Consider the following 25,577-nt stretch of genomic DNA (forward strand, 5'->3'; position numbering starts at 1 on the left):
GTGTGAGAACCTGGATTGGATTCTTGCACGCAAGACAGTGGGAAAATATTCTGATATTGCAATGTAACATGTAAGTGTTAATTAGTAAACCACAAGAAAGGCAATGTTTATAGCAATAACCAGATGTCTTATTTTTAAATGGAAACTGCAATTCAGTTTATGTATATATTCTAAAGAAATAAATCAAAGTGTAGTTTTAACTACATCATTACTATTGGTTGAAAAATGAACAGGGACAACTCAAATGTTCAACAATGAAGAAAATTGACAAAATTAACTATGATCACCCAGAATTTGTCACCCATTCTATAACTATTTTGAAAAAATGTAGATTCTCGAAGTATGGTCCACAGACTCCTTGAGAGTTCCCAAGAGTTAGGAAGTCAGAGAGATTAAAAAACTTTTTATAATGCAATGAACTTTTGCCCTTAAACTTTATGGGGCCAGAGCAACAGTATAGTAGGTGGGTGCATGTCTTACACACAATGGATCCCCAGAACACCATATGGTCCCCTATGTACTGCCAGGAGTGATTCTTGAGCACAGAGTCAGGACTAAGCCCTGAGCATTGCTGGGTATGGTCCAAAAAAGTCAGAAGTAAATATTTAAAATTTACATTTACTTTGATAATTATATTTACTGACACAAAACAGTGGTGAATGAAACTGTTAGCTTTTCGCCCAAAGTCATGGTGGTGGTACCAAACTCAACCAGTTCCCAAAATGAGCTAGTAGTTTCTTGATCACCTGGCTTTTGCACTTTAATGAGCTGTCGGGACTGGTGAGATAGCTAAGAGGTCAAAGGCACATGCCTTTCGCAAGAAAGGACCCAAGTTTGATCCCCAGCACCATTGGGTGTAGCCCTAGTGATCTCTGAAGACTGTCAGATCCTATTAAGAAGAGATAGTGTCTCCAAACATGGTTAAAATTTGTTCCTGTTTGGTATCCTCAGACAATTCCAACTTCATTGTGCCCCAGCATTGAATTGTTGGGCCAGGTTGGCAGAGTATCTCCCAGAGTAGCCTCAGGGTTCCCTGAACACTCCTTAGGAATTCTCTTGATTCTTCTTCCTCTGAAAAAGGCATGTGGAAAGGGTAGTGGAAGTCTTTTGATAAAAATACCCTTGATAAAGCAGTAAAGATGATTTAACTTTTTAAACCTATAGTCAAATATTCTGATGAGATGCACACATGAAACTTTTTGGCAGTATACAAAAGTATGTGGTTCACTTGAGGAGAAATACTTTGGTGATAATTGAACTGTCCATTAATTTTTTCAGAAGATATCTTAAACAATTGACAGATACATTTAAATTATTCAAAATTGAGCTTTGTCAGGCATTTTATCAAATTTGAACAAGTAAGCCATTGTCTTCAAGAGAAATAAATATAACAGTTTTATTGTCAGTAATAGAACTTGAGCTTTTCAAATGGATATTGAAAATTTATGGAAGACTTTTATCTGCCACTCTAAGTGTGACAAAGCTTTTATAGAAAGTTTGCAGAAAACTTTTATCTTTCTGCCACTCTGTGACAAAATCCCAGTGAAATTGGTGGTGATAAGCACACAGGTTTAGGTTTTATACTTTATATTGAAATAACATAAATAAAGATCTGTATTAACTCAGTGATCCAATATTTTTCAAATGCAGAATGTTACAAAATTAACCATAGATGAAAAAATGCTCCACTAACATTGCTTAGACCAATAAAATTTAATGTTACTGAATACAAAAAAAAGTTCACTGATGTGGTTTCAAACTCCACACTGAGTTTGTGATCCTGAACGCTCCTGACCTCATTAGATTCCATATTGACTGGATCTTTAAATTTTTACTATCTTTCAAATTCTGGTATAGATTCAAAGAAGAAAATCCATTATTATCTGAAATTGTTATTTAAATACCCACTTTTCAACTAATGTATCTCTGTGAGGTTTTCTTCACATACTGCAATCAAAACAACAGATCACAATAGGTTGAACACAGAAGCAGATGAACCCCCAGTTGTTTTGTAGCCAGATTTTATACAAAAGACTTGCAAAATGTAAAAATTGCCACTTTTGCCAATGATTTTTTTTGGCTTTAGAAAATAGCATTTCACTTAAAATCTTTTTTAAGTGACAGAGCACATACTTTGCATCTATAAGACCCTAGACTTGATCAGTAATACCAATGAATATAATGATATGTTAACATTGTATTAGGTTGTTTATTAACTTAAACAAATTAATATTTTAGATTTTTATTTATAGTACAGTAAATTTCAATAGGTGTTACCTAAATAAACAGAGAACACATGAGGTTCAAATAAATTTTAGGAATACAACATTATTCTGAAATTGAAAGTCACAGTTATATATGTATATACATATATTTTATTCCCAGCCCCCTTCTTTTGTTAGTGATGTCTTTGTTGCCATGATGAGGGTTGCACACATATCTGGCTGTGGCACTTGCTATGGTTCACACATTAGGTGGTGATGCTCACAAACTCAGCTGTAGAGTTAACAGGGTGTCACACTCCTTTAGTTGTGCTCCCTGGAATTATACTGTTTATGGTGTTCATGCACATTTTGGTAGTGTTTGCCAGAGGCCACTGTGGTACTCACGTATGCTAATCAATGATCACACTTCTTAGTTGTGGCACTCTCACGTTTGGGGGAGGGGAGATCATTGGGCTACCCCTGACATTGCTCAGGGATTACTCCTGACTCTGTGCTCAGGATCACTCCCGGCAGTGGTCAGGGGGCCATATTCGGTGCCAGGCATAGAACAAGATTTATCACATGTAAGGCAAGTGCCTTAACCCTTGTACTATCTCTCAGACTGTCTCAGTTTTTCATGGCTGATTTATCTTTCTACTACTGTCAATTCCTGAGAAAAGGAACCAAGATGGAAAGATGGAAATGTCAGCCAGTCTACTAAAGATTTTAGAGGCCTTTAAAAATATAACTCTCAGAGCCTGAGAGATAGTAGAGTGCATAGGGATTTGCCTTGCACTTAGCTGACCCAGGTTCAACCCTGTCATCCCAAATGGTCCCCTGAGAGCCTCCAGGAGTAATTCCAGAGTGCACAGCTAGGAGTGACCCCTGAGCATCACCAGGTGTGGTTAAAAAAAAAACCCAATATATAAACTCTCAAAACTATCTTGTGATGTATTTCCTATTCTTGCCATTGTACAGGCAAGGAAATTGTAGCTTGAACAGTGCTTGCTTGTCCAAAGAGCTACAATTAAAAACCAACAAAACCTAAATTAAAATACTAGGTCTGTCTTCAAAATTAGTGCCTCTAACCACTTCACTCTCATACGTCCTATTTAAAAATGATTTTCCCTAATCTGGTATTCAAGACTTTGGGCTGTCATGACTGACTGTGTGCAAAGCTCATGGTGGGACAAGGGGATTAGATTGAAGCCTGTCAGTTGCTCTAGGTGCTTTTAAAGCCTCTTAGCCATCTTCTAGGCCCCTAAAATTTTTGTGTGTTTATTTTGGGGCCATACCTGGCAATGCTCAGGGGTTACTCTATGCTTAGGAATCACCCCTGGTGGGCTCATAGAACTGTATGGAATGGCAAGAATAGAATTTAGGTTAGCCACATGCAAAGCAAATGCTCTGCCCTCTTTCCTATCTCCCGAACCCAGCCTCAAAGGATTTTTTTGTCTCTTATACCACAATGTATGTTGTAGTATGTCTACAATATACACTGTTAAATTTAAAGGTTATTCATCAAGCATGGCACAAATTTAACATCCTAGTACATATATATGTGTAGAATAGGGACCAGATAAAACAGAATCATTCATTATCATTGCTCCTTTCTTATCTAGAGCAAACTGTCTTGGCCTAGTTTAGAGCAGGATTAATATTTTTTTCTGATTATTATGCAACATATATTTTTAATGAGCTTCAGTTCACAATAATTTTGTGAGTCAATAAGCTACAAAGTCATATTGCAGGTGCCACTCTACTCTTTAAAGCATTATCAACAACTAATATACATTAATTAGCTTTCTGGATGCCCTGGGATGACACAGTCAACTGGGACAGCCACACTCAGAACTGTTTTCTTAGACTCTTCATTTAAGGATTGTGTGGAGGTTTTCAACCCTAGTTACATATTAGGATCACTTGGGAGCTTTTTAAAATTCCAGTTCTAGTCTTCACTCAAGTGATTCTGATTTAATTAGAAAAGGAGTGGGGTCTCTGAACATCTTTAAAAAACAAAACAAAACAAAAAAAACCTCTCCTGAGTAATTTAATGAGCAATTAGAGCTGAGAACTCTGTATGACTCCATTTAAACTGTCCTCTCTCTGGGATGTTTTCTAAAGTGTGATTAGAGTCCTGCCTATATTGCTCCTCCTGCCAGGCAAAATCCTTGGTATTCCTCATCCATATTAGGAAAGAGTAGCCTTCCTAATAGGTCTCCCTATTCCAACTTTGCTGTTCACACCAATGATCTATTCTCCTGCCAGAATTATTCTTAAACATAAATCTGGCAATGTGACTCTCTTACCTAAGTACATTAGATAAGTCTTCTATGGAATAAAATGTAATTCAATACATGGCATTCGAAGCCTTCTCAATATGGCTTGGGACAATTTTTGCTTGTCTAATGTTCCTTGCCACATTTCCCCTACGACTGCCCACACTGCATTTTCCACATACACCGTAGTCTGATATTGTTTTCCCATGTAAAAGACTATGCTTTTTCCAAGTTAATCTCTTGACCTAGACCACGCCTTCTTTCTAGGGGTTTCACACCTGGTTTGAGCTCAAGGCTTATTTCTGGCTCTGCAACTACAGATCACTTTTGGCAGAGCTTGGAGGACCATATAGGGTGCCTGGTATCGAACCTGGGTGGACCCTGTGCAAGGCAAGTTTTATACCTGCTGCATTCTAACCCTCTAGAGCTCCAATCCCCTAGAGCACCCCTTCTTCCACCACTACACCTCCCTCCATAAAAGGATTTTTGCTTGTTCTTTAAGGATCTACTCATCCATGAACTCCCTCAGAGAATTTATCTAATTCTTTTATTTCCAATAGTCAGAGTGTTTCCCGCTATACGTTCGACTATGCATTTTAAATAGCTCTAACCTGGCACTTATGTATGTTAACCTGCAGACTGACATTTGCTGCTGCCTTTTATATGTTTTACCTGCAAAATGAGAACTGCTGATGCCTTTGATATGTTTTTATTTCTTGGCACTGGCAATTGAACTCATACATGCAAGTCATGTACTCTGCCACCAGCTACATCCCTAAGATTATGAGTTTCTGTCAGCAGGATTCTGACTCGACTGCATACCTTCGTAGTACATATGGCAGCCTACCATATCATGGATGTCCATTATTTCTGGGGGGAAAATATGAAACTAAATTATTACATAAATAAAAATTATTACCATTGAAATACTTTTCTGTTTCTTCAAATATTGTCTTAAAAGTCACATAACATAACATAGTGTTGTTTCCAGAATAATTTCCAAATCCAGATTAGAACTAGAACTTGCCACTTTATTCTACATTAGAAATATTTTCCTAGGAATCTTATATATCTTATATTTCTTAGGAATCTTATATTCTCCAGCTTGAGCTTTCTTTTTAATTTTTTTAATACAAGTATATCTGGGGAGAATAAACTCTTCTCATATTACTTACTAGTAAGGGTTAATTTAACAGCTGTCTAAAATCTAATCTCCTTGGAATTTTGCATGGTGTTAGAGGTAGAATTTCACAAAAAAGTCTGACTCAGAAACAGAGCTTAGCATACAGTATTATTAGCAAGTATTCTTGGATCTATACCTGAAGAAGGAAGTAACTCTGGAATGCCACCCAACTCTCAGCTCAGGAGACTTATCCCCCAAGTACTGGGAGTGCTGCCAATGGTGCTGCTTCTGAAGAGGCTGGCCTTACTCCAGGTGATCCCTCTAATGATGGCCGTCCACATTAAATACTGATCAATCTGCAGGTACAGAGCGCTCTCCACTCAGATCCTGAGTTACTTCAGTTTCAGGATTTCCTGGGGTCTCTGAGGTCTTCATTCAGATTACCTTGTAGCTCAGCTTCTCCTTATGTCAAATCAGCTTCCTTCTCTACGTTTTCTTTTTTTTTTTTTTTTATGTAGGAGTACTGCTACTTATTCAGTAAATAGCTGATTGATTAGCTGATTGAATTAGACATGAACTCCACCTTACTTTATTTTCAGTTTTTTATAATTTTATTTATTGAATCACCATGAGAGCAGTTACAAAGCTTTCGAGTTTAAGTCTCGGTCATACAATGAAACACCCATACCTTCACCAGTGCCCATTCTCCACCCCCAACAACCCCAGTATACCCTCATCCCACACCCTCCCCCTACCTGTGGGGCAGATGATTTCCACATTACTCTTTCTCTACTTTGATTACATTCAATATTTTGACACCAGACCCACCATTATTATTTGGGATTTTACCCCTACACTCAGACCTGCTAAAAAGGCAACAGTAGACAATTTGTTTTCTATTGCTGGTTATGAATAACATATGATGTCGCATGACTGTAGTAGTGGCTGCATAATTTTGAAATTCCAAAATTTTAACAATTAAATCTGGAGGGATTTCTGCCAAAGATTTGTTCCTGAGTCTCTTGGATCATGGCCATTAAGCAGCTTGATCATGAGTCAGAAAGGCCATGAGTGGGCGGTGACTCGGGGTCTCATTGCTACAAGGAGGAAAGGGCTGGCTCCACCCCATCCCATGAGGCCCTGCGTATCTCATCACTGAGGGCCCAAACCTGACTGTCCAATGGCCTCTGGAGGATGGTGGCCACTGAGCCGCTTAGGGGGAGCCAGCGGAGAGACACCACCCTTTTCCCTCAGGGGTGGCCTGGAGAGAGTAACCTACTGCATGATCTGAACACATTTCTGCCAAAAGCCACTGGGTTCCGAGATTTGTTTCTGAGTCGCTGGGATCATGGCCGTTTTAAGCAGCTTGATCAGGAGCCAGAGAGGCCATTCGTGGGCAGTGACTTGGGGTCTCATTGGGATGGGCAAGAAAGGGCCGGCTCCATCCCCATCCTGTGAGGCCCTGCGTGTCTCCTCACTGTGGGCCCAAACCTGACTGTCCAGTGGCCTCTGGAGGATGGTGGCCACCGGGCTGCCAGGGGGAACAGTCCAAGGCACAAAACCTGATTCCCACCTGGAGTGGCCCAGCACCGGTAACCTACTGCAGGGACTGGATGCGTTTCTGCCAAAAGCTGCTGGGTTCCACAATTTGTTTCTGAGTCTCTGGGATCATGGCCGTTAAATAGTTCGATCAGGAACCAGAGAAGCCATGCCTCCAATTATATAGCTGAGCCAGAGGTGGTTTGTGGGTGTGTCTCCCACATACCTAACTTTTGGCTGTTTACTTTCTTGGTAAACTTTGCCTCAAGTTTTTGGGGTCTGGTCAAAGGCACAGCAGCAATTTTGGGGTATCTGGAAGTCTGAAGGCGCCATCAGGCTGCTGATGCACTCGCCTCACAGGTACAGATTGATCGCTGGCAGCAGCATACTCCCAATCTATGTTTCCTTTTTAAGGTATAGATCCAAGAATAGTCCCTAATAATACAATATGCTGATCTCTGTTTTATTTTTATTATTATTATTATTTGCTTTTTGGGTCACACCTGGCGATGCACAGGGGTTACTCCTGGTTCTGCACTCAGGAATTACTCGTGGCAGTGCTCAGGGGACCATATGGGATGCTGGGAATCGAACCCGGGTCGGCCACATGCAAGGCAAACGCTCTACCCGCTGTGCTATTGCTCCAGCCCCTGATCTCTGTTTTAGAATCAGTTTCTTTGTAAAACTCTACCTCAAATGTAAAATTCAGTATTTTCTGAATGTACCTCATTAACTCAACATGTTGCAAAGATTCATGCTCTAACATTTACTTTTTTCCTTCAGAGTCTGGATTATACCTAGTGTGGTCTAAATACTTCAGGGTATAGGGGGAGAGTGGTCGAGTTATTGCAGTAGTACTGGGGATCAAACTAGGGGATCAAACCAGAGGATCCTGTTTTCAAAGTATGAGCTCCAGGCCTTTGAGCTATTGCCCAGACCCTTAACATTTACTTTTTTTTTGGGGGGGTGGGGTGGGCCATGTCTAGCAGTGCTCAGGATTTACTCCTGGCTCTGTGCTCAGAGATTAATCCTAGTGGTGCTTTGCAGAGAAACTAGATGGCTCACAAAATCTAAAACATATATTACCTGGTCCTTTACAGGGAAAGTCTATCTCTCCTAGAATATAAGCTTTCTTTTTTTGGTGTGTGCTTTTTGGGTCACACCCGGCGATGCACAGGGGTTACTCCTGGCTTCGCACTCAGGAATTACTCCTGGCGGTGCTCAGGGGATCATATGGGGTGCTGGGAATCGAACCCAGGTCGGCTGCATGCAAGGCAAATGCCCTAGCCGCTGCACTATCGCTCCAGCCCCCAAAATATAAGCTTTTTATTCAAAGAAATAAATCATGCTGGTCAACTCTGAAAACTGACAACCAAAATTGTAATACAATTGTTTGTGGAAGATAGGACTCAGAGTATGAGTGAAGGTGGACTTTGAGAACATGGCTTGCATTTGACCAGTTTTTGTCTTATGGTTATTGTGAAAGAGGTAGTCGGTAGAATATCACTTATTCCTGAAAATGAATACCATTATTATATCAATAACAGTATGAAGGTTAATACCAAAAGAGTGAGCTCTGCACTGGAAGGCCCCTTGGAAAGGCGTGAATGCAGATCACTAGGACATCCAACATTTTATTGGTAGGAAACACTGTTTCCTAAACTGAAAATATGTTGAAATGTTGCCTTCTTAAACTGAGTTATATGTTGTCATGAGTAGTACTGCACTGTACTGTCCTCCCATTGTTCATTGATTTGCTCAATTTTTCATGAGTAAAATTTTAAAATTATATTAGAAAATGGAATAGTGGAGATTTATATACCACCCCCAATATACCTCTTTTGCCTAAGAATTATTTTAACCAATATAGGAAGTGTTCTCTGACCTTTTCTGCCTGAAAGTAGGGCATAACTTTGCTTTTGTAAAGGTGACATAAATGTGCTCTCTCCCCTTTTTATACCATGATAAGGAAGAGGGACCCTTATCACCAGAGACAGAGAACCTGCACCAAGATGAGTCTGCATAAAGGCTGGAGCAATAGCACAGTGGGTAGGGAGTTTGCCTTGCACACGACCGACCCAGGTTTGATTCTCAGCATCCCATATGGTCCCCTGAGCACAGCCAGGTGTAATTCCTGAGTGTAGAGCCAGGAGTAACCCCTGAGTAACCCAAAAAGCAAAAAAGCAAAAAAAAAAAAAAAAAAAAAGATGAGTCTGAATAAACAAATCTTATTGAAAAAAGATCGGGCGCGTTCAGGGTGGTATGGCCGTAGACTAGAAAAAAGGGGCTGGAGCGATAGCACAGCGGGTAGGGCGTTCGCCTTACACGCGGCCAACATGGCCGACCCGAGTTCGATTCCTCCGCCCCTCTCGGAGAGCCCGGCAAGCTACCGAGAGTATTCGATATGCCAGACACAGTAACAACAAAGTCTCCAATGGAGACGTTACTGGGCCCGCTCGAGCAAATCGACGATCAACGGGAGGGGCCTTTACTTTATTGAAAAAAGAACTCTTATTGGTCTAGGGAGATAGCTCAAAAAGTCAAAGTGCAGGCTTCGCATGCACAAGCCCTGGGTTCAATCCCTGTCACTGTATAGAAACCCTGAGCATCACTGGGAGCACTACCCCCAACAGTAGCTGGCTAGGAATGGACCCATAGCATAGACAACTGTGGATCAACCTTCCTTCCCCCATTAAAATAACTGTAGTTTTTTTTTGTCACACCAAATGGTTCTCTGGGCTTATTCCTTGCTCTGTGCTCAGGGATCACTCCTGGTGGGGCTCAGGGGGCCATATGGGGTGCTGGGGATTGAACCCAGGTCAGTCACATGCTAGGCAAGTGCCCGACTTGCTGTACTATCTCTATAGTCCCTCAGATACATCTTATTTTCCTTTAGTTCTCCAATTTATTTCCTTGTTGCCTCCTCAAATTGGTCTCCCTTAAAGTCCAAGCCGTCTTTACTTTGTCAAGATAATACCCTGTGTTGAGTCCAAGTCCAACTACTTTTAACTTATTTTAGTCAACACATAGGGTAAAAAAAAGTCAGTGAATTTGCAGCATTCCACTTCTATTGTCAACATGCTGTCAGCTAAATTCACTAGATCCCAATAACTGAGTCTAAGAGAGTAGATCAAGTTTTTCTTCCTTGTTCTTCCACACCATGCGCTTTAGTCTCAGTTGCAGGGCAATTCAGGACATACCATCAGAACCTTGGTTGTGTGTGAAGGTTATTACTTATTAAACAATAGCATTGGATTCATACCTGAATGGAAACAGTAGACAGAAATTCAGCCTCTGTGAAGAGCGGCGGAAGTACCTGGCTGTTTAACTCAGTCCATCCCTTTCCCTAAGCATTAATGTATAATAGTTAATGTCTACTAATTAATGTCTATTTGTTACTGAGTAGTTTCCCTAAGTCAGTTTTTGGCGCTTGAGTGTTTGGCTTGAGGTTCCTTATTTTGGAACTTGACCATTCTTTGTGCAGGTCACTCAAGACCGGACTGGCAAGTCGCTCCCAGGCACCTCTCTGGGTCCTGTTGCTTGGGCTCCAGGTCGCCAACACCAGCAGCACTTGTGCAGGCATTCATTGTTCAGGGGGTACCGTCATATCATAATCATGACAAGGGTGACTGGAGTGACAGAGAAGAAAACATTGCTGTTTACTGTCGCCCTAGAAACTGCAGAGACCAATTAAGCGCGGCCTGAGGGGGGCGTGGCTAGCGAAGGAACTACCAATTGGCTCCACCCCCAAGCAAAGCATAACTGTTTCGCCCAGTTATTCCCAGCACCGTGGCCAGTGAATGATTGATGAGAAATTAAAAGATGAAAGATTAAAAAAAAAAAGACATTACATTTTTGAATGGTTGGAAAATTCAGAAGAAATAGCTTATAAATCACAAAAATACATAAATACAACCTGACAGTGCTCATAAATAAAATGTTGGACTAGCTGCCACCTCATCCAAGTGTGCATCATCTATGACAGCTTCCAGCTTCTAGTGCATAAAGCACAAAACTTGACCATCTCATCCTCTGTAGAAAAAATAATTGCAAACCCAAAATTATAGCTTTCCCCACTTCTCCTTAGTCACTCCTGAAAACTCAGAAAACAAAAAAGCAAAGAAAATAAAATAAAACCTATAATTTCATAGCCCACTTGTAAATGATTATTTTAATGATAATCTCAGATCAAACATTCCACTTTCATTTTTTAATTTGTTCTTTATTGTTATTGTTGGGTTTTTGTTTTTAGGTCACAGCTGGCAGTGGTCAAAGCTTACTCCTGGATTTGTAAACAGGGATCACTCCTGCCAGGGCTCAGGGGGTTGAACCCAGGTACTTCATGTTCAGGGAAAGTGCCTCACTCTATGTATTATCTCTCCAGCCTCTCGAAGATAAATTTTATATGTCATGTTTTATGAGTCATAGTTAACTTACGACTGGATAAAAATGTGTACTGTATTATCAATGTCCATCATAAATTCTTGTCTGTAGTTATAAGGAAGTTTGCTTTCGAGGTGGATTGCCTCTTGTTCTCTTTGAGGTATCAAGAAGCTGAACTTTCCTCTTTGAATAGCAAAAACTGAGAGCCACCATTCACACTCTCTCTCTCTCTCTTTCTCCAGACCCAGCTTGCTTGGGAACTGTTCCTTGCTTGTTGCTAGATCTGGGCGGTGTGTGTGTGTGTGTGTGTGTGTGTGTGTGTGTGTGAAGGGGTGGTAGCAGTTGGGGGGGGAACAACATGCAGTGCTACAGGTTGAACCCAGGGTTTCTGCATGTAAAGTATGCAGTATGCACTTCAGAGATGTCCCCAAACTCTCACATTTTGAGGTCCCTCTAAGGTATCTCCAAAAGAATTTTGCATATGCCACATTGAATTTTAAATCAGATTGTTTCTGATTTAAACATTGTTTCTAAATTTGGTTTGAATATATACATTTAGATGTTTTTTAATGGTGTAGTATTAGATGAAACCAAACGCTATTCATTGGGACAATCCTCTCTACACATACTATAGTTCTGGTTGAGTTACCAGGTTTCCAAATTTTGGCACAGCCATCTTTTCTTTCTTCCTTCAAATATCATATCAAGTTCTAAATTTGTTTTTAATTCCCCACTCTTTCTTCATCGTTGTTGATGCTATTGCATTGACAAAGGGTCACATGTGCGCGCGTGGCAGTGGTGGTTGCTTGCTGGGGGTCACTATCAAGTTACTATGCTTGGACACAATTTGCACACAGGGTTTGTGCTCACAGAGATCTGCACACAAATTCTTTAGTTATGGTATTTCCACATAGTTATGGTATTTCCACATTTTTTTTGGTGTTCACCAGGGTTTCTGTGGTATTCACACACATTTTCTAGAGATTGAACTTCATGGCCATTGTGCTCAACATCTTTTAATTATAGTTCTGTTTGGGGGTGGGAATGTGTGTCACATTCCTTTGTTGCAGTGCTAAATCACACCCATCTATGGCTGGAAATGGCTTGCAGCCCCAGGGATCATAGATAACAGAGCTGCCTGGATCTCTTCTGGCACATGTGGCAGCACTGGAGATTAAACTCAACATCTGAGGCTTGCAAGGCTGGTATTCTTTCTTTTTTTTTTTGTCTTCACATGTATTTTCTTTTCTAATCTGTTTCCATACTCTCCTAATTCCTTCAACCTTTGCAGTTATTCATGACCTGGATGCCTTAGTTCCAGTTTCAATTAAAAAAAATAAATAAAGGCCACAGACCTTATAAACAAAAGAGATTCATTTCCCATGGTTTTGGAGACTAGATCAGGTGTCAGCATAGTTGAATTGTGATGAAGTCCTCTTCCAGATTAGAACTGGAAACATCTTTCCTTCTTCTCCTTTCTTCTTCACAAGGGCTGGGGTTTAAGGCACTTTACTTCTATTCTGCAAACCCCAGTTTGAATTCTAGGCACCCTATATAGTCACCTTCAGTACACCTGAAGTACTCACTTTGTCAACACCAACATTTTTGACACCTTAATGCTTTGGCATATGTTGTTAGGTCTTTTTTTGTGGAAAGTGCTTTTCCCCATCTCAGCCCTAAACTACCACTCAGAAACATTATCCTATTCTTAATATGTAACTATGAAGCTTTCCCTGATTCTCCAAAGATGTAATATCTCTTATTTTTCCAGCTTTTTTATATTTGCCTCTTGTAGCAAATGCACATTTGCTATATAAATTGTTTGGGCATTTCTCTGCCCAACATAAGCGTCTCAAGTTCTTTAGCTACTTACAGGTTTCATCTAGTTTTTGCTTAGTTCAATAATCTCAAATTTTAAAGGCACCCAAAAAGCAATTAATGCTAAAAATACATTATCAAGAAAATCCACATCGGAGTTTTAATAAGGTTCTATTTGTAAAGAGTATTCAGACCAGCACTATGTTTATCCAGGATGTTGACTCAAAAAAGTTTATCCAGTACGGTTAAAACATAATGACCTAAAGTTCAGTAAGGAAATGGTAAAATAACTTAAGGACAAGGCCAGACTCCAACATTCCTCCTATGCACTGAAACACAGTTTATTGATCGAATGTCGTATCACTGTGCTGAACTATTAAATAGCGAAGTGCGAATGAAATCGGGTAAGGGAAAAAACAAAAACCCAAGACGGATTACATCTGCAGGAAACCTATATCGGGCATTGTTAATTACCAGAAGGGGCCCAGAGAAATCCTCTTGTCTTCTTTGCCGAGCAATTTAAAAGGCGTCCTCTCAACCCTGTGAGTGCGCGTGGGGGTTATTAAGTCTGTTTTATGCAGGTCACAGAAATCGACCCACCGCGGTCAGGGAGGCTTGCCTGGGGCGGAGCCAGGACCGGGTTTCCGCCTTCCAGCCCTGCTGGGCTCCCTCCCCGCCACCCGCGGCCACAGCAGTGACGTTGTGTGTGTGGCGGGTGGCGGGGGTGCGCCTCGGTTTCTTTTTCCCCACCGGCCTCACTCCAGCCGGCCGGCAGACGCGGGCGGCGGCGCGGACCCTGGACGCAACGGGCCGGGCTGCAGACGCGACCATAGAGTCCGGAAGTGGGGCCAGAGCGGCAGCCGGGGGTAGGGGCGCCGGCTACCCGGCCCGGGACGGCTCCGGTGCTGCCCGGGCGGGCCGCATGGCTTCGGCGCTGGCCCTCAGGCTGTTCACGGGGCTGGCGGCTGCGGCGCTGGCGGCGGTGCTCTTGGAGCACTACGGCCTGGCCGGGCCGCCCTCGCCGCCGCCGCCGCCCCGCGCCCCGTGGAACCCGCAGCCCGCGCCGGGCTCGGAAAGCAGCAACATCTTCTGGGGTCTGCAGGTGACGCGGCGGGAGCCCGATGCCCACGGGGACGGGGCAGAACTGGCTCGGCGCGCCGAGACCTGGGCCCTTGACAAGTGCAGCGGCAGCGCGTGCCCATTCGCGCCCTCCCACCCACAATTTCCGAACCCGGGGGGCTGTGTGTGGGGGGGGGCGGGGGAAGGGGGCTTTGTTGTGTGCACAGTATTTTGACCCTTTGGTTCCACGCGCGGCAGCGAGTCGGGTGTTTCTGAGCGCTGCCTCTTCCTGACTCCGATGTCTGTTGTTCAATGACCCCTTCTGCCAGATATCCGACATTCACCTGAGCAAGTTTTACGGCCGAAGCAGAGCTATAGACTTAGAGAAGTTCTGTTCTGAAAACATTGACGTTATTCGGCCAGCTCTTGTGCTAGCAACAGGTAGGAAGTCCTGTCCTGCTGTCGTGTTCTGTGGTCAGCCAATAGCTTTGCACGTTGGGGACACTGAGAACTGGTCAGTCGCAGCCTTAAGGGAGACACCTTCCCGCTGCAGAGGAGATGGGAATTTGGAGAATTCATCGGTTCACCTTTGGAGAACAGAGCCAAGGTTCAAATGAAGGGACACGCCAGACTCAACATTCTTTTGTTGGGGCACTGTCTTCTGTTGTTGCAGTTCTGGATTTCAGAGAGAAGCAGAAAAGTTCCTTAACCACAAATAAAAATTTCTCTTATTATTTTCTTTACAGTTATCATCAATCTCTTGTTTTGTTTTGGGGGCACATCCTGTGGTGTTAGGATGGAGATTCCTGGCACTGTGCTGGGGGTTGCTGTCGGTGGTGCAGGGGATTGAACCTGAGCCTTCTCTATGCATGGCCTTCACTTACCCCACTGAGCAATCAAGCCTATATTATCCATTGAAAAGTCTCAAGTGACAGAATATTTACTTTTGTCTCTTTCTGCTTCCATGACTTGGGTTCCCTAGTCTTCAAACCCCAACTATTTGTTCCCAAACTGAGGAGAAACGGCTGAAGAGGCATCTATCCTATCTGTTGGAGGAGGGCAGGGGGAAGAAATACCTCAGCTGCTATATTTTTATTTATTTATTTGTGCTTATTTTTATTTATTTATTTGTTTGGTTTTGGGGCCACACCCGTGCACTGCTTACTCCTGGCTTTGTACTTAAGGATTACTCTTGGTGCGGGGCTCAGGGGACCTTAAGGGGTCCTGGGAATTCAACTCAGGTTGACCAGGGGCAGGGCACTTGCCCTGCCCTCTGTAGTGTCTCTCTGCCCCCATGAGTCCTCATTTTATGGGAGACTTCAATATGTTTGTCTAGCTTCCTAGAAATCTTAGCATTTTGTTGTCCAAACTAGCATCTTCCAAATTGTGTCTTGCTGTAAAAATATTTGGGGATGGGGGGAAGTGGGCAGAGAGACAGTGCAGTAGGTTCTTCTTGCCTTGTACTCGCTAATCCGGGTTCAATCCCTGGTACCGCAGATGGTCCCTGAAGCACTACCAGGAGTGACCCCCGCTAACTAGAGAACCAAGAGTCAGACCTGAGCACAGCTGTCTGTGGCCCCCAAACCAAAATAATAATATTTGGTCAGATCACTATATTTGATCTGACTTGGGTGCTAGAAAATATGATCATCATAAACTTTGTTACCTATCCAGAGTGTTAGAATTTCTTAGAGTTTTCATCTTATCAGATTCTCATGATGAATTTCCCCCCCACTACCCTTTAGACTTTATATAAACACTATGGTTTACAAAGTTGTTCATGATGATTTGTTGGAGACATTCAATATACCAACACCAATTCCACCACCATTGCACCTTTCCACCACCATTAGCTCCAGTTTTCCCAGCCACCCCTCAATCCTTAAGCCAACCACCCCATAGCAGGCCCTCAATAATTTATTTTATATTGCTTGTTATAATAATTTGCTAAAAGAATGATCATGATGAATTTTTTAGTGTGCTCTTAATATCTTTTTCCCACAACCATTTGTAAAATCACTGAACCTTCAAATAGTACTTGTTAGCCTATTAGAAACAAATAAGGCCCTTGCTTAGAAAATCTAATTTTAGAAGACTTGATTTGGACATAAGCGACCATAAATGGTTATGCTTTATACATGTGGAGTACTTAAAGTATCGTTTCCTTCATTGTGCATTAAAAAAAAAAAGAACCCTCTGGGATTTATTTTGTAGTATTAATGAATTCTTATGCAAATCAGGAGATCTAACAGATGCCAAAACAAAGGAAACTTTGGGATCCACACAGCAAGAGGAAGAATGGCAAACTTATGACAGTATTCTGAAGAAGACACGGGTCATGGAAAAAACCATTTGGCTCGATATCAAGGGAAATCATGGTAAGACTATCCTTTACTCTGGCCCCATAAGTGTAGTTTCATCTATGGAACACAGCTGATGGTTTGCAGGAAATGCCCTCTATAAGTCAGTAATCCTATAAATCAGAAAATCAATATTTGTAAGCAACTGGGAATTATAACTTAAAACTAGGATATCTGGGGTTGGAGCTATAGCTCAGTTGTAGAGTGAATATTTTGCATGTGTAAGATACTGAGGTTGATTCCTGGCAATCTCTTGTCATCTGTTGGTTCTGGGGTGCGAGGGCAGCACCATGTGTTGCCTGTCCCGCCCCCCCAAAAAAACCAACTATAATACCAATATCAGGAGTGATCCCTGAAGCACAGAGCCAGAAGTAAGCTCAGAGTACCTCCAGGTATGGCACAAAACCTTAAACTTTCTCTGGCATATCTATATGTTCCTTCTCTCCTGATTCTAGTAGTAGAGGTGGTGGTGGTGGTGGTAGTGGTGGTGGTAGTGGTATAGGTATAGGTCAGTTTCCTTTGCAACAAATAATAAATCTGTGTATGTATTTTTGAATTTTTCCAAGTAAAACTACTGAGCTATTTCAAGTAATAAATATCAAACTCTTGTGCTTAAATAATTTGGAGAGTTCTTTGGAGTTTATAATAATCTAATTTGACTGGTATAGGTATTGTGGTGTGGTTACATGTGTATGTACATATGGTGTAAGGATAGAGGAGTATCTTTATTAAGATAGCTATATAGAATTATTTTCTTAGCAAGAGAATTACAAATGAAAGTATTAAATTTCTAGATAACATTCTGTTATGCCCTTCACCTTATCCCTTAACACTCTATAACTCCTTCCTTGTTGAATCTTTTTTTTTTAATATTTAAGAAGAAAGGACTTTGATTCTGTTATCCAAGTGATTTGCTCTTTAGTAGCATTTGACATAGATCTTTGATAGTACTTTAAGTGGTTTATTCAGAGCAAACTGTTTTGAAGTTATGAGATCGAACTGCGGCTACAGTTCTAGGTTGAATTCTGTGATTCCGAAAACCAATAGGTACTAGATTGATCACTTCAAATTGGCTTATTCTGAATTGTACAATTAAAATTACATATTATTCTCTAGTTTACTTGGTACTTTAGATAAGTTTTTAGTTATTCTGAATTACATTGTTACCCAGTTTTAAAAATAGTCTAATTAGTTGGCATTTTACCACTTAAAATATTACTGAAAGTATTGTTATTTTTCTTCATCCATTAACATTTTGCATTTTTCTTTTTAATATAAATGATATTTGATCTTTTCTTTTTAATTAGATACATTCAACATTCCAAGTCTGGACAGTGTTGAGAATTATTACAGGTACTGTAAGAAAATAGATCATGAATAGAATCTGTGTTACTGCTAGAAGGACACAAACAATTCAATTAATGAGAAAAATTTTAACAACAGAATTTCTGTGTAAAGAAAATCTGGCATCAGGAAGATAGCTCATCAGCATGGAGTGCTTGTTTTGCATGAAGGTGCCCTGGGTTTGTTCCCCAAAATGGCATGGTCCCCCAAGCACTGCAAGGTGTGGCCCCCAAACAAACGACAAACCCCAAAGAACAGGGAGAGGGTCAGGCATCTCTCTTGACCCTTTGAGCTATCTCCCTGACAGTGAAAGAATAAAATATTAAATAATGTTAAGAATAGCCCAGAGAATGTTCAGGATTCAAAAATTATTATTGACCAGGCATATGACTCAAGTAGTAAAGCACATGCTTTTCATTTTTTTGGTGTGTGCGGGGGGTGGTGGTACAGGGGCAAACCCAACAGTGTTCAAGGCTTATGCCTTGCTTTGTGCTCAGAGATCACTCCTGGCATGGCCTGGGGGACCATGAAGTGCCAGGAAATGAACTTAGGTTGGCTGCATGTAAGGTAGGTGCTATCTTTCTGGCCCCAAGCACATGCCTTTCATGTGTGAGGCCCTGAGATTGATCCCTGTTACCACATGGTCCCCAAATTCCACTATACGTGACCCTGAGGGCCTTGGTATCATCTAATGTGGCTTTGGTCAGCCTTGAACACTTGGTCCCAGCCTAGCTGGGTGTGACCATGATCCCAGAGTACTGCCCGGTGTGGAAATGTTATCCTGTATTTAATTTCTGCTTTCAACTAGTTGGATTTATTTGTACATAGTTAAATTTTAATGTGTGAAAAAAGTGGCAAAGAAAACAACTATATGAGATAATAAAACCCTGAAACCTAATGCTGATATGGAATTAATGAAAAAACAAAAGAAATTAAGATTTTTAAGTAGGAAATTTAAAAAAAATTAAGAAAAAGTTTTTAAAGGAAAAACGTTTGAAATAGACTTTTTTTTCTCTTTGGGTTACTCCTGGCTCATGCACTCAGGAATTACTCTTTTTTTGTTGTTTCTTTTTTTTTTGCTTTTTGGGTCACACCCAGCGATGTTCAGGGGTTAGTCCTGGCTCTGCACTCAAGAATTACTCCTGGCGGTGCTTAGGGAACCATATGGGATGCCAGGGATTGAACCCGGGTGGCTGCATGAAAGGCAAACGCCCTCTCCACTGTACTATCGCTCCACTCCCTCAGGAATTATTCTTGGCGTGGTCAGAGGACAATATGGGATGTTGAGAATTGAACCTGGGTCGACCATGTGCAAGGCAAACACCCTACACTCTGTGCTCCAGCCCTGAAATAGAAATTTATTTATTTATTTTGCTTTTTGGGTCACACCCGGCAATGCACAGGGGTTACTCCTGGCTCTGCACTCAGGGATTACTCCTGGTGGTGCTCAGGGGACCATATGGGATGCTGGGAATCGAACCCGGATCGGCTGTGTGCAAGGCAAACGCCCTACCCGCTGTGCTATCGCTCCAGCCCCTGATGAATTTATTTTTAATTGTTAGTGGACCACTAACTTTTCTGCTTTACTTGGTGACCTTGTATTTGATTACTGATTGATTTGTCTGAGTCTTGAGCAATTTCAGGCAATGGGAGAAAAATCTTTAAAATTTCTTTCAACCCATTTTTCCATATGCATCTAGTGTATTTCTCTGCCTGTTTGGGAAATTTCTGTTTCATAATGAAGCAGAATAAATGTGATATTAGAGAAGCAATTTAAATTCATTTTCCTTATATGATTACACTGAAACTTTGTCTTGTGTTTTTTAGGAAATATTCTGCTTTACGGAGGGATGGTTCTTTTCATTATGTCTATAGAACTTCCTTTGGAAATTATTCTTTCATCTCTTTGGATGCCACCCCAAACCCAGGGCCTAAGAGACCCTATAATTTCTTTGGAATCGTAGATGAGGTATAGTATAAATGTTACTTCCTTTTGTAGCTAACCTAAAGGTAAAGGTAAAGGCCCTCCCGTTGATCGTCGATTTGCTCGAGCGGGCCCAGTAACGTCTCCATTGGAGACTTTGTTGTTACTGTGTCTGGCATATCGAATACTCTCGGTAGCTTGCCGGGCTCTCCGAGAGGGGCGGAGGAATCGAACTCGGGTCGGCCATGTTGGCCGCTTGTAAGGCGAACGCCCTACCCACTGTGCTGTCTACGGCCATACCACCCTGAACGCGCCCGATCTCTTAGCTAACCTATTTTACTTTTTTCTTGGATACATGGGGATCAGTTAAAATTATCTTACATAAACTAGTTCTTATTTAGACTATTTGAGAAGAATCATATTGCGCAAACAGGTATGCTAAAAGAATACTACTAGTATTTTTTATAGGTCAATGCAACTATTACTATCCTGGTTTCGTCCCCAAATTTGGGAAAAGAGTATCTTATATTTTATATTTATTCAGTAGCACTGTAGCACTGTCGTCCTGTTGTTCATCAATTTGCTTGAGCGGGCACCAGTAACATCTTCATTGTGAGATTTGTTGTTACTGTTTTTGGCATATTGAATACACCACCGGTAGCTTGCCAGGCTCTCCTGAGTGGGCAGGATACTCTTGGTAGCTTGCTGGGCTCTCCGAGAAGGGGGGAGGAATCGAACCCAGGTTGGCCAAATGCAAGTCAAATGCCCTACCTGCTGGGCTATTTCTCCAGTAGCACTGCACTGCACTGTCGTCCTGTTGTTCATCGATTTGCTCAAGTGGGCCCAGTAACGTCTCCACTGTGAGACTTGTTGTTACTGTGTTCGGCATATTGAATACATCATGGGTAGCTTGCCAGGCTTTGCCGTGCGGGTGAGATACTCTTGCCAGGCTCTCTGAGAGGGGTGGAGGAGTCGAACCCGGCTCGGCCGGGCCGGCTGCACGCAAGGCAAACGCCCTGCCACTGTGCTATCGCTCCTGCCCTGATTGCTCCAGTAAACATTACATATTTATTATTTACAATAAAAATTAAAGTAAATATATGTTACTAAGTTCAGTATGCACTTAAAGTATAGGGTGTACAGCTTGGTATATTCTGGTAATTCATAAAATTTTACATTTGCTATTTGTAACTGTATATATATATATATATATTAAGTATTTTTTAATAAAATAGGTGAAATTCTTTGCTAGATTAACCTTGTGAGCAATGGCTGATGGGTTGGGCAGAAAAAGAGTGCTATGAGGAGGTTGGGAATGTGATTCAAAGTGATACCCTGGGCTCAATCTCCAGCAACACCATTTATGACTTTGGTGGTTCCTGGCACCATAGGGTATGAAACAACTAACAACAACAATAAAGTGCTACTAGAGTTAAGAAATCAGTAAACAGAATATTGTTAAATGCAATGTATTATAACAAGCATTTCATTTAATGAAAGTTTATATGTTTTCTGTATTTCAAGTGTCTATAGAGAGAATTGATTAATTTGTTAATAGTTAATTCATAGAATAGGGTGGGTTCTTTTTTGGCGGGGGGATGAGTGTTAGGGCCACACTTAGCAGTGCTCAGAGGTTAATTCTAGGTCTGCACTCAGGAATCACTCCTGGTAGTGATCAGGGGACCATATGGAATGTTGGGGACTAAACTCAGGTCGATCACATGCAAAGCAAATGACTAACCCACTGTATTATCTCTCCAGCCCTCAAGAATAGTGTTTTTTAAGCTTTGATTCAAGAATCATCTATGTGAAAATCACCTGAACCCCCAAAAAATACAGATAGCCAGAGACTGGAGAGATAGTACAGAGATAGTAGGTAGGATGCTTAACTTGAATGCGCCTGACCCAGGTTCAGTCTCTGACACAACCAGGGGTTTTTAGACCCCCCAAACTCTACCAGGAGTAATCCCTGAGTGGAGAGCCAAAAGTAAGCCCTAAGCATTACCAGGTGTGGACTAAAAACAAAAAATTCAGGTACCCAAACTTCACCTGAGACTTTGCAGTTAGGGCCTAAAAATTTCTTGCTATAAACAATTTATAGAAAATATTAATTCACATCTATGTATGCATAATTTTTTTCTTTTGCTTTTTGGGTCACATTCGGCAATGCACAGGGATTCCTCCTGGCTCTGCACTCAGGAATTACCCCTGGCGGTGCTCAGGGGACCATATGGGATGCTGGGAATCGAACCCGGGTTGGCCGTGTGCAAGGCAAACACCCTACCTGCTGTGCTATTGCTCCAGCCCCTGCACAGATTACTTTTGAAGTCAGCTTTATGTGAATAACTTACATAAAATAATTCGCACCAACTTTTTTTCTTTTTGGATCACCACCAGTTATGCTCAGGGGTTCCTCTAGGCTCTGCACTCAGGAATTACTCCTGGCGGTGCTTGGGGAACTTGCACCAATTTTAGTAAGTATTTTACATGTCAGTGGCATAGACCATGGTGACTCACACTTGCCTCACACTTGCATGTCCCCCAAACACAAACTACAGTACCAGTGCCAATGTGTCAAAAGACTTTTGATAAATGTGTATATTGGTGTTAACTGTCACTGCAATTAAGACAAAACGTTTTATTTATCATCCTAGACAGTTCTCCTGAACAGTCTTTACTTCTCAGTCCCAGGGTATTACTGATTGATTTTCTACCAGTGTATATTTTTTTGTATTAAAATTTCATATAAATCATCAAACTTGTACTTATGTCCTTTTTCTGAATATAATGTTTCTGATATTTATCCATGTTATTCACAACGTTTTTCTCATAGAACTATTGAAGATTAGTGGTTCTTTCCTGCCTATTGCTGAGTAATATTCCATGGCATGGCTACACAGCATTTTGCTAGTGGTTTTTACCTTTTTGGCTATTATGAGAAAAAGTGTCAAGAATATTCAGAGACGAGGCTTCGTGTGGACAATGTTAATATCTTATTTTGCAATCTGTAATACATGATCAAGAGGCTTAGATGTTCTTTATTTTTTATAAAGATGTAACAGTTTATAAATTAAAGAAATGTACATAAAGATTATTCTGTTTTTGTTTTTTCTTTTGTGTTGGGAATGGAACCCAGGACTTCCCACATGCAAGGCTCTACCACTGAGCTATATCCTGGACCTCTAGAGATTATTTTTTATTTTTCAATTTCCTTATCTATCAAGTAGGGATTTTACCTACTTACTTAGCACAGAATTATTTTTTGGATCAAATGAGTTATTTGAAACTTCTGTAGTACTGTAGCACTGTCCTCCCGTTGTTCATCGATTTGCTCGAGTAGGTCCAGTATCGTCTCCATTGTGAGACTTTGTTGTTACTGTGTTTGGCATATCGAATACGTCACGGGTAGCTTGCCAGGCCTTGCCGTGCAGGTGAGATACTCTCGGTAACTTGCCGGGCTCTCCGAGAGGGGTGGAGGAATCGAACTCATGTCGGCCAGGTCAGCCGCATGCAAGGCAAACGCCCTGCCCGCTGTGCTATCGCTCCAGCCCTAAATAATGTATTTGCATACAGAGCAAAATCTGCACAGAAGAATCCGCAATAATATGATCATAAACTGGAATCTAGATTTTAACAACAAATATCACCTTCAACAGAAGTTGAAAACACACACATCTTCAAATGTCCGTTCTATGGATGCATTATAGTGAGCTGGGGTAAATGAGTTGATATTTCTACCAGGGGAAATAACCGCAGCACTTTCATTTGAAGTTCTGATAGCCATGTCTAAAATGTTTTTACTAATATTAAGTCTCCTATCTTCCAAGTTTTCTCAATTATTAATACACTAGACAGCTGCAGTGACCCCAGCAAAAAATAGCAGTTGAGCTTTTCCTAAAGTCAGAGCAGCCATGAGCTGTCTGCCTGGGGACTTTCCTATGTCAGGAATAGTTTCTCTGATCAAACCAGAAACAAAATCTCCAGTGGCACAACAGAAAAAGGAGCAATTTCAGAATGTAAAGTGAAAAAAAAAAAACTCTTACACACACACATACACACGAATAAAAATGTTTGTGCATGAAAAATAGTTAACCACAAGTCTAACTCATTTGGGTAACAATACCCCAAAGTGAAGCTCTCAAATTGTACTCACTCGAAGGTTGTATGGCATGATGTTTAAAAAAAAAGCCATTTTTTTAGCTTTCTAGAAACAAATTAATATCCAGCAAAAAGTTGACACCTTCATATTTTACACAACTATTTGTGTCATCTTAACAGGCTAAATAGGAAACATTTTTGTAAAAGCATTGCACATTTGAAAGCATTTTGTATTTGGGCGGGATGGGGTGCCAAGTCTCATATGCAGAAATCTATGCTCTATCATTGACCTATATTCTGTCCACCCCAAGCCTCTCTAAAGACTGAGAGAAAGAAAGCAAAGCAGCTAAGCACTCAGAGCATCACATTCCAATGTTTTCTAAATCAAAAGTGATACAAATTTTAACTCAAAGATTATAGGAAGGACATTTGAGAACAGACTGAATTTTTTTTTTAGCAGCTCTCATAGATGCACATCACATGGAGAGAAAATGACTTATCAAGGTTATACTAGTCATGGTCCGGGTAGGATGCACATTTCACACTTCCTGTCAAAATTCTGATCTCATACCAACGAAACTTGAGAGGCAGTCACAGACCACATGTCCCCATTTCTGAACAGTAAGATACGGTTCCCTCCTCCTTGCCTTGGCCCCAAGCACAAACAGAAATGGTCTTAAGTCTGTGAGGAAGCCAGACGACTATGTGGGACTACTAACAGTCCAAGTTCTAAACAAGTCCATGTTTACGCCAGTTCTGCATAATTTGTTTCCAGGAGTAAGAACCCAATTTCTTTCTTTTTTTTTTTTCTGCCTTGCCATCTATGTTAAAATCACAGCCATGCTTTAAGAAATGCCAACACAAATGTCAAAGCAGCAAACCAAGGCTATTTGGAAAAGGCTATTGAGCTTATTAAGATAACCCTCCAGAGCAAAACTTCTGGTGTGACTGTTTTCATGAGGGCTGGTACCGTTCAGAGACAGGACAGAATACAAATCCTCCCCCCCATGGACCACTCACCAAGTTGTGGCAAATGAATCATGTGGCAAATGAAACATCCAAGTTATGGCAAATGAAAAGATAGAAGACATCAATGGCTGTCCAAAGAACAGATCGCAAATTTGAAACTTAAACATTTTAAAACAATTTGAAGTCTATAGATCATTAAATAGTAGGTTTTAAGCCTTCAAATTAGTATGCTAATTGTTATGAAACTTGAAAGGGGTTGTTTCATTTGTTGACATTAGATACAAGCCTGAGCCCTCATTAAAATCCTTTTACTTTTTCTTCATTGCAGGAAAAGATGAGGGAACTTTCATTACTGGCCAAGGAAAGTACTCAGAGTAACCACAGTATTTGGTTTGGACACTATACGACATCAACCATCCTTTCTCCATCACCAGGAATTCGATCAATTATGAGGTAAGTCAGCCTTCTAGAATAAAA

General features: G+C 41.2%; 1 protein-coding gene across 1 annotated transcript in view; it reads left to right on the forward strand.

Moving 5' to 3' along the window:
* The first annotated feature begins 14,181 nt into the window (after window positions 1–14,181).
* The window catches only part of TMEM62 (transmembrane protein 62), a 34,538-nt gene continuing 23,142 nt past the window's right edge, over window positions 14,182–25,577 (forward strand). Inside the window, exons 1-6 of the mRNA XM_056133447.1 lie at window positions 14,182–14,448; window positions 14,735–14,846; window positions 16,646–16,783; window positions 18,073–18,118; window positions 19,937–20,078; window positions 25,429–25,553. Coding sequence (XP_055989422.1) covers window positions 14,269–14,448; window positions 14,735–14,846; window positions 16,646–16,783; window positions 18,073–18,118; window positions 19,937–20,078; window positions 25,429–25,553 — 743 coding nt within the window. The 5' untranslated portion in view covers window positions 14,182–14,268. The remainder of the gene's footprint in view (window positions 14,449–14,734; window positions 14,847–16,645; window positions 16,784–18,072; window positions 18,119–19,936; window positions 20,079–25,428; window positions 25,554–25,577) is intronic.

This window comes from Sorex fumeus, unplaced genomic scaffold (assembly GCF_029834395.1).
Source record: "Sorex fumeus unplaced genomic scaffold, SorFum_2.1 ptg000098l, whole genome shotgun sequence".
Classification (NCBI taxonomy): domain Eukaryota; kingdom Metazoa; phylum Chordata; class Mammalia; order Eulipotyphla; family Soricidae; genus Sorex; species Sorex fumeus.